This window comes from Centruroides vittatus, unplaced genomic scaffold (genome assembly GCF_030686945.1).
Source record: "Centruroides vittatus isolate TY-2023 unplaced genomic scaffold, ASM3068694v2 contig_3063, whole genome shotgun sequence".
NCBI lineage: Eukaryota > Metazoa > Arthropoda > Arachnida > Scorpiones > Buthidae > Centruroides > Centruroides vittatus.
In genome coordinates this window covers 63,762-77,152 of record NW_027121966.1, presented here as the reverse complement: position 1 = coordinate 77,152, position 13,391 = coordinate 63,762, and the positions used below count along the sequence as shown (strand labels likewise).

The 13,391-nt window shown below is 28.9% G+C and overlaps 1 protein-coding gene across 2 annotated transcripts in view; it reads right to left on the bottom strand.

Annotated features, from left to right (window-relative positions):
- Window positions 1-65: 65 nt before the first annotated feature.
- LOC136972924 (vezatin-like) overlaps window positions 66-13,391 on the bottom strand; it is a 29,464-nt gene continuing 16,138 nt past the window's right edge. The window contains exons 8-13 of one of the 2 annotated variants that reach the window (XM_067267583.1): window positions 10,156-10,261; window positions 9,851-10,079; window positions 6,146-6,330; window positions 3,736-3,839; window positions 1,019-1,099; window positions 66-945 (exon numbers count right to left, since the gene is read on the bottom strand). In XM_067267583.1, coding sequence (XP_067123684.1) covers window positions 346-945; window positions 1,019-1,099; window positions 3,736-3,839; window positions 6,146-6,330; window positions 9,851-10,079; window positions 10,156-10,261 — 1,305 coding nt within the window. In that variant the 3' untranslated portion in view covers window positions 66-345. The remainder of the gene's footprint in view (window positions 946-1,018; window positions 1,100-3,735; window positions 3,840-6,145; window positions 6,331-9,850; window positions 10,080-10,155; window positions 10,262-13,391) is intronic. The other variant, XM_067267584.1, reaches the window with a different exon arrangement.

Below are 13,391 nucleotides of genomic sequence, written 5' to 3'. Positions count from 1 at the left end.
CAAAAGCTCGGTGACATGGTTCCTTATGATTGTTTTGTTCACCCAGGAGGGTCTAAAATCCTAGAGAATCATAATTCATCACTGCAATTTTATCATTTTAACAAAATATAAAAAATTAAGAAACAGTTGATAAAATAACATTTATTGACTAATAAATAAAATATAATTTTATGTTAATTCTTAAAATTTGTTTTGGGCTTTAGTTTAATTAACATTGCTTTAGTGTACAATATTGCTTTTATATGAAAATATTTTTAAAATTTTGAAATTTTCAAAGGTATTTTTCTATAAAATTGTATATATTAAATATGAAATATGTATATTTTTTCTATAATTAATTGCCAATTAATTGCCATCATCATCATCATCATCATCATCATCATCATCACCATAGCACTCCTCAGTTTCTTTTGTTGAAAATGTTTGCATTTGAAGTCCTAAATTTCTACATCTTGCAGCAACAAGTGCAGCAACTGAAGAAGCAAAAGAAGCATCTACACTAGTAGTATAATTAACATCCATAGGTGTTTCATTATTTTTAACTTCATGTTTATTATTATCATCACCACTTTCATTTTTTGATTTGTCATCATTTTTATCACTTTCAGACGAATTTAATTCCTTTTCAGTTAATAGCTCCCATCTTTCAATTTCATCATTTTCTTTCAAAGTTTCAATACTTTTATCTGTGTGATTTCCTTGATGTGATCCTTCACTACTATTTTCTTCTAACATTTGATCTTCAGAATGTACTTTTTCTTTTGTATGCTGTAAACTTTTACTCAATTCAGACTGTTCTATTTCTGTAAGATTTAATTTATTGACTTGAACAATGCCTAAAGCCTTTTCTTCTCTTAACTTATGTTCTTCAGCTTTAGTTACAAGAACTGATCTTAATTCTTTCAGCAGATGCACAGAAGCTTCTCTTTCTTTCTGCATTCTTATCTATATAACCCAAAAATTAACTTTTATTAGAAAACTTCTCAAATAAATTTATTTTCAATTATATAATTATTACCTTCTCTTCTTTTGTATATATTTCATTATCTTCCAATTCAGATCTCCCCATTTCTATTCTATCTGTATATGCTTCAAATACCTATAATTAAACCAAAAATTTTAAAAATGCAAAAATTTTCTAAAACCTTCAAGAAAATAATTAATTTGAATATTGTAATAATAAAATATACACTAACATTTGAATATTACAAATTGCACATTAACAATAAAATTAACATTTTAAATTTTTTAAATTTATTTTATAAAATTAAAAACTTAATAAAAATAATTTCAATGATAAATTACAGTAGAGTCGTTAATTGGAATCGCTGGTAATCGGAACAATTTTCAGTCAGACTGTGTCGTGCTGAATCGAACGTTTTTGATACTAAATTTACTTCTAAAGTATAATTTTCATGTTTTTATATTCTTCAATATATTTATAATTTTTAACAATACGATAGCCTCGATTATTATTATAAAAATTTTCGTTAGGCTTAAAATCGACGAAAATTCGACACGAAGCGACACGCAACGGAGAAAAAATTTCAACATCGGACAGGTTAATGTATTTTTTCGTACATAATCGGTAATCGGAACAAATCACTAATCTGAACAACCCCAGTCCCCAATTGATTCCGATAAACGACTCTCTACTGTACTTGTAATGATAGTATTATTTTTTAATTTTTACTTATCTGTTTTTTTGATGTCAATTTGAAAGTAAGATCTAACAATTTTAAATTGCAATTACAAGCTCATCAAACAATTTTCCATTGTGTAAAATTATTAAGTGTCTTTAAAAATTATGAAAAATTTGTGTGCTGCTAGTAGTGGAGTTTCAAATTTTGGGCATCTGTGCAAATGTGACAATAAAGGTCCCATTTCCACTGTATTGTAATTACACTGCAAAATCGTTCTTCCCCATCCACCCCACCCTCTCCCAGTCACAGTGGCTGCATACTTGTAGATCACCCATGCCAGTTTCACAAGTGGATTATGTTTCTTCTTATGACTTATATGACCAAATGAGTCACATTACCTAATCCTAAAGTTACTTGAAGCTCAGCTGCTCAGTTCCAACTTCAAAAGTACTTGTAGACTAATAGTTTAATGATAATATTTATGATAACATGAATAACTTACTCTCAATAAAACTTTGAATTGGAAACTTGAATTTTTCCTATACTGGTCAGTTTTTCAAAATTTGGTTATTTGCAATTTGCACCAACATTAGAAGTTAGCTTAATCTGCAAAAGCCTGTATTTAGCTCTTTAAACATGAAATTGGTCAAAATTGGCTTAATCCATTCATGATGAAATTGGTTGAAAGGAAAGTTGTTTGACAGGTTTCGTTATACAAATTCCCCTTGTAGTCTGAGGAGTAAAACAATTTTGTCTCCAGGTACAGAGAATGAAGAAATTTTCAGAGCTTAAAGAATTAAAGGTTAGTGGATCTGAGACATTTGATCCATGTAAGTGTAATGAAAATTTCCATAATGATAATACTGGGATTTAATATTTTAATTTACAATAAGGAAACAAAATAATCAAGAAATGAATTAACCAAAGTTTATTTAAAAAACAAAGTATAATTGCTACAACTGAAGAATACAAGCCTGACTTTTCTGATTGATGTACATTTTGAAATAACATAAGGAAAAAGAAGAAATAAAACAAAATAACTAAACTAACATCAACATATAACATTTCACTCATTCTGAATGATTAAACAAACATTAAAAAAAATGTCAGAAGATGAAGACAATGCTCAAAGAAAAGTATCCTTAGTTAACATTACAAACACTTTCTTCAGGCATTGGCAGCTGCAAATGTAGAAATGATATTATCTATTAATATATCTGGTTTTTCAGCTCAGGATGACTCAATGCAGAAAAGAGCTAAGCTCCATAGCCTCTCCTAAAAATTGTGTTTCATGAATATGTTTAGCTTTGAGAACAATCTCTACTATTTCTGTCCTCACAGGGATTGTCAAGAAAAGAATGAGGGCAGTACAGACATCGGGACAGGTTGGAGCAATGCATAATTAGCTGATGTGGTGTGCAAGTTTATGGTACTAAATTTTCTAATTTCTCCCAAAAAAACTAAACAAAATGACTTCTGAACTCTAGGTCTATCAAAAAGTCATTGGAGAAAACTTCTCTAAAGTTTCTCACTGCAAAGTTCTTTTGTAATTTCTTATTCCATAACCTCAGTTAGATTGCCATGAATAAAAATTTTGAACTTGTTGCACAACATGATTCATTCTGTTTAATCTGCTTTAGATCTATTAAATAGTGATGTCAAGTACGGCATTGAATGAAATTATTATAAAAAATTTTAAAAAAGGTAGGACCAAATTCAAGCACACAACATATTAATCCAGTTTCTTGAAGATGAATCTTGTTTGTCAACAATAATCCTCTGATTGTATAAACACTGTACATTATAAATAAAACTCTTACATTCTGCCATATTACTGAAAACCTAAACCAGAACTAAAAACAATGTCATTACAGTTTGAATTTATTTTCTTCATGTTTTAGCTCTAGGTATCATTTTGAAGTGTCATGTCTTTTCAAATGTGCTTTCTGTAGTTTTTGTATTATGACCTGTCTTGTATCACATATACAGACTCTGACTTGAATTGACTTAAATGTCAATATTATACTCAATATTTAAAAACAAACATTTATTTAAATAGTTAAAAATTATATTCAAAATAAACTATAAGTACCTGATCATGTATAACAGGTTCATCTAACTCAGTTAAATGAGTAATTTTGTGTTCTTGTTCTGGAAAATGGCATTTTGTTGGAGGAATAATATGCAAATTATCTACTGCAAAATAAAAACATTGATTGCATTTTTTATTTTGTATTTATTTATTTAGATAATAAATTTACAAATTTATTGTAAAACTTTCAACATCTTAATACTATAATTATAAATAAAATAACTTCTAAAATAAATTTAAAATATTTGGTTTATATATTACCAAGTAATTGTGACATTGTCACAATGCTGGGCTGCAATTTTTAATCATATTTTTATAATTTATTTAATTTAAAATATATGCTCTCCACCTCAAATTAATAGTGCTTGTCCCTGTACATCATACTTTTCTTTTAACAATAGAGTTGTGCCAGTCATCTATTAACTGCTTTCAGGGAAAAATTTTGAATTGAAATAATGTGACTTCTGATTTGCATCGGAAGTTCATGTACAGTCAATTGGGGTCTCCTACCCCATATCTGATCTCGGATTTCATCTTTCTAACTTTGTTCTTGAGATTAAGAAAAGACAAGACAGATGAACGACAGTGGGGAATTATAGGTCTACAATTTTTTCAAATTGCAGTCCAATTATTCAAATATTCATAATATATTAGAAGCATCATCCATATTCACAGAAATTATTTCCTGCAATACTGTTGTGAATATGAAAACTATTAACACAGAAAGCAGAAATACATTAAGAAAATAAGTCTAAGAGATTGAAAAATGTATGATTAGAAAATAAATCACATTTTCATATAAATAAATTTTTGATTTATTTTATTTTAAAGTAAAAGTTGAAAATTATTATAGTTTGCATATATTGTACTTATTTATTTATTAAAGAAGTGTGTAATTTTCATCTCTTTTACCTTCTTTGGAAGTCAACCAACAGTTTTTGATAATACAACAGGGATTCATTAATTCTTTCCTTAAATCTTCAGACTGTACAGAACATTCCTTTTCTTAAATTTTTGAAATGCTCCTTCAAAATGAATTTAAATATTCTGAAAGAGCATTTCAAAAATTTAAGAAAAGGAATGTTCTGTACAGTCTGAAGATTTAAGGAAAGAATTAATGAATCCCTGTTGTATTATCAAAAACTGTTGGTTGACTTCCAAAGAAGGTAAAAGAGATGAAAATTACACACTTCTTTAATAAATAAATAAGTACAGTATATGCAAACTATAATAATTTTCAACTTTTACTTTAAAATAAAATAAATCGAAAATTTGTGAGAGAAATAATTACCGATAAAGAATCATCACTTTTTTTTTTTTTGAAAAAAGGCAGTCAACTTTCCTTTATTGTGAATATTTTAATTTTTGTAAATATCATGAACTTTTAACTAAATTTTCATCTTTAGAATTACTTCAGTTGGTTTTTAATAAATTTATGCTGTGAATAGTTCTTAAATGAGTATGCAACTCATTTGTACTGCCACCAGCTGCTTTAATTTATTTTCTTAAATTATTAATTTGACATATTCTAGCACCATTTACATGTTTGAAATATTTCCAAGGAGATTCCATTTTGAGTGCTATAAATAACAATATTTATTAAAGTAAAAAGTAAATTAAGAAATTAATAACTCAGATACATATTATGTATGTACTGTACTTAGCTCTTACATTTGTACACTGCAATTACAGAAAATAAAAAGAGGTTGACATGAATTCACGTCTTGACTTTTCAAACACAGAACAACATAAGGCCCAGGCCCACAGATCAATGTAATTTCTGTTTATGTGACTTCAGATTACCTGCATCCATTTATTACCTCCCATTTCCACATCCATTTCTACTAGCATCTACTAGTCCACTATGTACTGACAATATCTACACTTTCTTCATATTCACCCTTCCCCACTCAACCAGAACACAAAATGCAGTTGAAAATTAGCATCCTGGTGGCACAGTTACTGAATTTTCAAAAATTTCTACAATAAGGTTCTTCAAAAGAAATTTTTTTAAATAAAATATTTTGAACAACTGGAACATTTAAAATACAAATCATAAAGCAATTCTTATTTAAAGGCATCATGGTTATGTAAACAAAGAAATGTCAATCAAATATTATCTTATGCAGACTATAGTTAGCTTTCATTACAACAGAAGTATTGGTAATAGAGAATGGATTACAATAATGTTGGTAATGCAACCTCAATTGAAAAAATTTGTTTTTTCAATAAAATTATGTGGAAAATAAATAATGATCATTTTTATTTTATTATAATTTATCAAGGAAGAATAATATGAAGAAAGTAAATAAAAATTATTTATCTTTAATTAGAAAAATATAAAATTCAGAATATAGTGAAAAATCACATTTTAATTTCTTTTCTCAACATAACTGAATAAAAATTTTACCTGGCAATTTTCTTCCTGTTAAAAGATTTAGTTGTTCTTCAGTTTCAGCTAAGCATTCTTTACCCGCATCTAATTCAGATTTTACTTCATTCAGACAAGGATTTAAAACTGCATCAATCTGTGATCTTGTTTTTGCATTGACATCTTGTTCAATTTGTTCCATTAACAATTCTGCATCCCAAACTCTAATGAAATAAAATTGTTATTTAAAAAGTAATATTTATTTGTACTTCAATTTTTGTAATCAATTGGCATTATGCTTAATATTGTCACTATAAATATCTGAAAATTTTAAATATTTATCATTTCATTTAATGTAAAAAAAAATTATTATTCTATCAATATCCATCAAAACTCACACAGAAATGAGATGTATAAATCATTATGATTGTCTTCCTCCAAAATATGTGAATTAATGCCAATTTACACATTATGATATTATTTAGTAAAGGATGGCCTCATTTTTTGCCAGTGATATTTTGGGAGGAGGCAGCATAAACAAAATCGATGCAAAATAAATCCATTTTATTATGGAATAAATAGAGATTTGTCCCAGGCATCCATGAATGAATATATTGTACTGTTTATATATTTTTCAATAACAGATTTAGTACTGAAGTTTTTATGAACACAAAATAATATCAAACTCCTCATTGACAAAGTGCACAAAACTACTTATATCATTGACATCGCTATGACAAACACACAATCTACAAAATAGCTGTACAGAAAAACTAAGTAAATATACTGAACTCTCAAGAAATAAAACAACTATAGAAAATGAATAAAGTTCACACCACACCTATAGTTCTCTCTGCCACAGGAATTATCCCTCATTTGTTACCTAAAAGCCTGAATACGGTACACATTCACTCAAATTTATATAGATCTTTACAAAAAGCTGGTAACTTGTCATATCGTCAGAAAATTTCTTCAAACTGTTTAAGGTTTCATACTATCTCACAGGCTTGGCTGCTGGGCCAATTTGATACTGGACATAATTCAAGAATGATACACAGTAAAAAATAATAAGTTATAATTTCTGTATTATTATTATTTCTTTATAATTGAAATCAATGATGTAATTTTTATACCATCACTGTGTTTATTTCATGCAGCAGTGTCAATGCATACAACTTCAGTTCTGTGATGATGGCCCTAGTTAAGGGTCATTCATCAATGACAAGTTAGACTGAGGATCATGTACTTTCATAAAACATTATAATCTAAAATTGTTTGTTCTGTCTTTCTTTTCCTCTTCTTCAGAATTTCATAAGGTACTAAGACTTCATTTAAACTCATTCTTACAAAGTCACTTAATTCCTAATGAGAGTCCATTTTGCAACACTTTTTTTATCAATGAGTTAAAATTAGAAACTACTTAAGGGCATCAGTAGTTAATATCTTTCTGGTTATCATCATTCATTTCCTCCTTTCTTTGTGCATCTAAATGTTCTATCAAATTTGCTAATTCTTCTACATTTGCAAAAAATATTCTGCACATTATGAAAAAAAAAATTTTGTTGAGTTTGTTTGGAGAAAATTTGAAACAAGTATTATTTTGTAAAGTTGCAAAGCCTGTAGAACGATTCCATTAATGTGATAAATTATTTGTCATTGCAATAGTTTTAAATTAAGTATTCACAAATGTTTATCACAAGCTGTAACTGTTATAATTAAAATAATATATATAAGATAATTTTACATACAGTAACAATGGATATAATGTTATATAATGTAAATTAATTTTTAAGAATTAAAAACTTTTTCATTAATTTCTATTAAATATAACTGTAATTATGTACATAATAAAATTTATGCAAAATGAAATTTTAAACAAGATTTACTGCATCAATTATAATTAATATTGCCACTAAGCAGAGGAGGTCATACAAATCTGTGAAAAGTGGAGACTCTGGGCCAACCCGTTCCACATACAAGATGAAAATGAAATAAAGATCTGTGGAATCTTTCTTTATAAGAGTCCTGACACCAGTTAAGATAAATTATCTTGCGTCCTTGAGTTAGTTCTTTTCTGAGTGGAAAAAGTATTTTAAAAACTTGACCAGAATTTTAGGATGGTTTAATTTAAATATGTTAATTAACAAGGGATATGTGAATTACGTGGGCCAACAATGGAGTTAGGCATTAATCAAATAGAACAACAATTAGGAATATATCTATATATTTATTTATGCAAAAACTATATTTATCATATATATGTGTGGAGAGTGGAACTTCATGCAATGCCATCTGCCGACGAGACGAGACTTTAGGAGAGTAGCCAGATGATAGTTAAAAGAAAAAGCGGTAAAAAGATGGAAGACGAATCCAGACAGGACTTTTTCTCCTTTCTAAGATAAGACAATTCAAATTTAATGTTCAATGTTTATGTCATTAATTGTAATGTTAGTTTAGTAAGCAATTGCCCACCAGTGGCTGAGCGGTTCTGTCGCTAAACACTGGGAGTTCGGGTCGCAGGTTCATGCCGTGCTCAGACGGGCTGGCCATGTGAAGTTTTCTGAATTTTCTCCACATTTGTAACACCTGAATAGGGGCCAGTTTCCCTTATAAGACCTCTCGGAAGGCATTTCGAGAGGCCCATTGCGCACCAGAGAAGGCAATGGGGAACCACTCTGGTTGTAACTTCCCCCAGGATACACCTTTGCACCTTAATAACCACTTATTAACCTGTGCCAGGTGATTGTCAATGTCAGGATTTCTGATATGGCATGCAGAGAGAGTAAGCAATTAAGTGTCTTTATTGGACTAAGCACAAATGAAGTTACAAAAGTAGGAGAAAAGACAAAAAAGAAATCCTACATATGTATTAAATGGAAATTCAAAAACTATAATAAGAATAAAATAAAAAATGTTTTGTTTTGATATTTCTATAAGAAAACTTCAAATTCTAACCTACTAACTCTATCCCTGATAAGAGAGAGTTTACATAATAAAATTATATTAGTACATGTATGTTCTACATAGAGTTGAGAGTTCTTGGGAACAAGCCAAAGTAGAGAACTGGGAGAGGGACGAGAGCATTGGTTGAAGCATTGGCAAAAGCTTTAGCAAGTGCAAGTTTGAAGGCGAATTCTTACCTTTCATGCAAAATTCCATACAATAAAATTATTAGAAAAAGTTCTCCACACTTCTGCCGCATGACAGAAGACATGCAATCCTGTGGATAGAGAGAGAGACATTGCACTCTAGCTATTACTTTCGGAGGAACTAAATGGCTTTCCTCTAGAGAAAAAGGAAATTCCTTTTTCAACTTTAATAAAAATTTTGATAGATAAGTTTCTATCGAAAATTAAATAAATTTGTCAATAATATAATCTCCCAACTCTATATTCTCACAAATGTTAATAAAAAAAAAACTGTTTGAATAGAGGAATGCTTATGTAACTAATCTGTTCCAGAACTTTCTAGAGAGTAAACTGTGATTTTGCTTTTCTTTTGTAGATTTATTTTTTTGCATTTAAAAGTTTAATTATTTCTATTTATTTGCTTCATTAATGCATTTAATAAAGTTCATTATCATTTGCAAGCAAGTTGTCTGCTCTAAATTTTACTATGACAGTAATTATAGAAATTGTTATGTACAGTACATATATCTGTATAATTTCTTTACTATTAAATAAATATAATGTAAATTTGAAATAGGAAAATTTAAAGGCCTAATAATGATATATAAGTATTTACCTTTTCAAAGCAGCTCTTAAGTGAAGATTTAGACTATGAATAGCAAGATTAATTGTAGAATATGGAGAATTCTTTAATTTATTTGGTAAATTTCTTTCATCAGATAAGAGATTTGAAATCTCTAAGCTTTTATAATAATTAAATGTTGAATTTAGTAAGCGAAGAGTTTTATCATCATCATCTATTAACTGTTTAATAAATGGTATTAACTGTGAGAACGTCTTTAGTGCTGTAAAATATCAATTAAAACTTTTTAAAATGTATAATTCTTCTATCAGATATTACATTATTTAAATTATTTTTACCAAATAATGGATCCTGTTTCATATCTACTAGAGCATCTGGAATAAATCCCAATGAAAATAAACGATAAAATTCTGATTGCTGAACTTCCATCAACTGAAAGATAGACTAAAAACAAAAGTTTTAATGATTGAGAAATTTATTCTTGAATAAATTATTTAAGACAATACATTAATTAATTTTAAAACAATGTAATATTAATCATTTAATGTTAATATAGATAAATATAATCATTAGTAAGTCTTTTTTTCAGTTTTGTTGTAGCAACCTAAATTTTTTTCAATCCAGAAAAAAATTTCTGAATATTTCATTTTTCTGTTCCTTTATTAAATATATATATTAAAGTAATAAAATATATATAACTTATTTGTTGCAAAGATGCAAAACAATTTAAAATGTAAAATAATCAATTTGAACTTAAAAAACATGTTTAATTGTTTTAAATGTTCTTAGAAAATACAATAATCACAAGGCCAGTTCAGTAATTCAAATTGAAATTTATTTTTAATTTAAAAAAGTTTAATTAGTTTAGTCACTGTAGGTAGAGTCATCATTTTGTATATAATAATTTGTCAGTAATAGTAAATATTAATTTTTACCATTACTAACACACTATTTCATTTAAATAAAAATGAGATGATTTTCAGTTTTTCTCATTCAATTACTTTATCTAACAAAGTGAGGTTATGATGTGGTCCTTAGTGAATAATTGTAAATTATATATATAAACCCATATAATTTACAATTATTTTATTTAATTATTTTTATTTTACAATTATTATTTAAAAACTGCATTGACTTAGCAAAAAGTTCACTCATCAAGACACGAACCAATGATTCCACAAACATAAGTAAGGCATACTGCGACTAAATGATGTGGTCTTCAATGAAAGGTTCTGCAAAACTTACTCATAAGCTGCTTGGAATTTTTGAACTTTGATTTTCTTGAAGGTGTTTGAGAAGTGTGTTTTCTCTATTTGCTCAATAAAAGTTCACACCAAGGCTTATCCACAAAGCATTATTATTGAAATCCCTGAGGACCATGCCATAACCTCCCCTTGTAAGACAACTTAGAAAATGTTGTATTCTATGTTATTAACATAGAATATTAAAAATCAACATCTTATGAATGTAAAAATACAGGTAAATGAAAGATGATTTTCAAGCATCATTTATTCTGTTCAATCCACTTTAAAATGCAAAATGATTGAGTGATTCTGCACCTAGCCTTCTTATGATCTTTGTAAGATATTTTAAAAACTTGATTAAACTGACACGTTTTTAAAAAATGCATTTCTAGACCCAAATTATAATAATAATAATATTTTTAAAAATTGATCCTATCTCGTATATATCATATTATAAAGAGATCTAGAATCAATCTTTTCAAAATTTGTAACGAATATTATCATTTCAGCTTTAAACCTTAAATACATTGTGATGAATAAAAACTACAGAATGGAAGAAGCAATAAAACTATAACTAGTAGTGGCGATTATTAATAAAAATTTTCTTGATTAATGAAGTTTTTCACCAAAAAGATAAGCACTTTATACTGTAATGTTTGTAATATTTAATAGAAAATCAGATACAATTTTACATTATTCATTATTATTTCAAAATATTATAGTATACACAGCATGTGCCAGAAACACCTGACAGTTTTTAAAATAAAATAACACTTCAGGAGAGGGTGTAAATATTTATTACTTTGTACAGATATATGCTTTTTAATAAAGAACAAATGTATATCACTGTTATTTCTTGAAAATAACATTTTGTAAATGACCACTATGTCCAGCAAATTAAAATTTAAAAATCATCTGGTGCACCCTGTGTAATAACATGGAACACTCATTAGATTGTTTATATATTCATTGACAAAAAATGTATGCACCCAGATGGAATTGTCCCTTACTGCAAAACTCTTCATACATACTGTATGTATATGCATAATTTTGCAGTCTCAGACAGGTATGTAAATGATAACAGTTGTGGTCTGATTACTTGCCAGGTAATGCAACAAGAGTGCCTTAAAAGTTCTACTCCGATATCTTATAATAAGGCTTGCAGAAGCTCACTGTGTTCAGAATTTTTAGTAAACCTATTGTTTGGAGATGTTTGAATGCTACACATACCTGTACAATGCAAATACATTATGCATAGCTAATGGAATTTGATTGCATTATTGAACAGTATTGGGCTAATGGAAGCAAAGTAGCTGAATTGTCTACCAGCTGAGCCATTCTGACTGGATTGTAAGGAGGTGTTAGGCCAGTGAATATGTCAGGACATACACTCACAGAAGACAGGCTATGGACATCCCAAATAAACTACCAGAAAATATCATCATCTGATCCAAACACAAACAGCTGAAATGATGTCTTTGTTCACCATTCAAAGACAGATGGAAGCATGCTCACTATAGAAACTTGTACTCTTCCTGCATCATTGGCAGGATATAGTAGAGACAAGTTTGCATGCACAGTGACTGCTATATATCCTTTCAACAGCATGATAACATCATTACTTTGTTTATAGTAGGGCTATGACAAAGAAGCATGGCTTACTATGAACTGACAGTATATCATTTCTAGTAATAAATCCTGATTCTGTTTGAGAATAGACAATCATTGATTTAGAGTGTGGAGGACCACTGGTGAACACTTCAATTCTGCCTTTACTGCCTTCATTTCTGGTGTGCTCTTCTGGGGAACCATTCTCATATGACAGTCAGTCACTCCTAGTAGTGGTGTGAGGGAAACTGATGACACAACAGGATGTTTAAGAAATCCTGCACTCTCTACATGTTGCCTTTCTTGGTAGAGCTGCAAACAACCATTTTCCAGCAAGATAATGCTTGGCCCCACACAGCTAGGGTTTTCCAGGATCGTCTATATCATGTTGCTCTACTTCCTTGTCCTGCCTGGTCCCCAGATTCCACAAAGGTCCCAAAAATATGGGACTGGATGAGATGCCTACTTTGACCATCTATAAGTGTGAGCGAGTAATCTGAAGTGGTACTTGCATCATCTGTGGTAAAATCTGTCTCAGGATAGTAAAATCTGCCATGCTTGATCATATTGGTACAGGTATGTAGACAATAAGTGCTCTTACAAAATACTAAAGATTCCTTTAAACTGTATCATTGTTTCACTGGAAATAGTTCCTTTGCTATGATTAGTGCTGAGCTGATAACCAATGTATCAAACCAAAACTGATGAATGTTTCCAATATC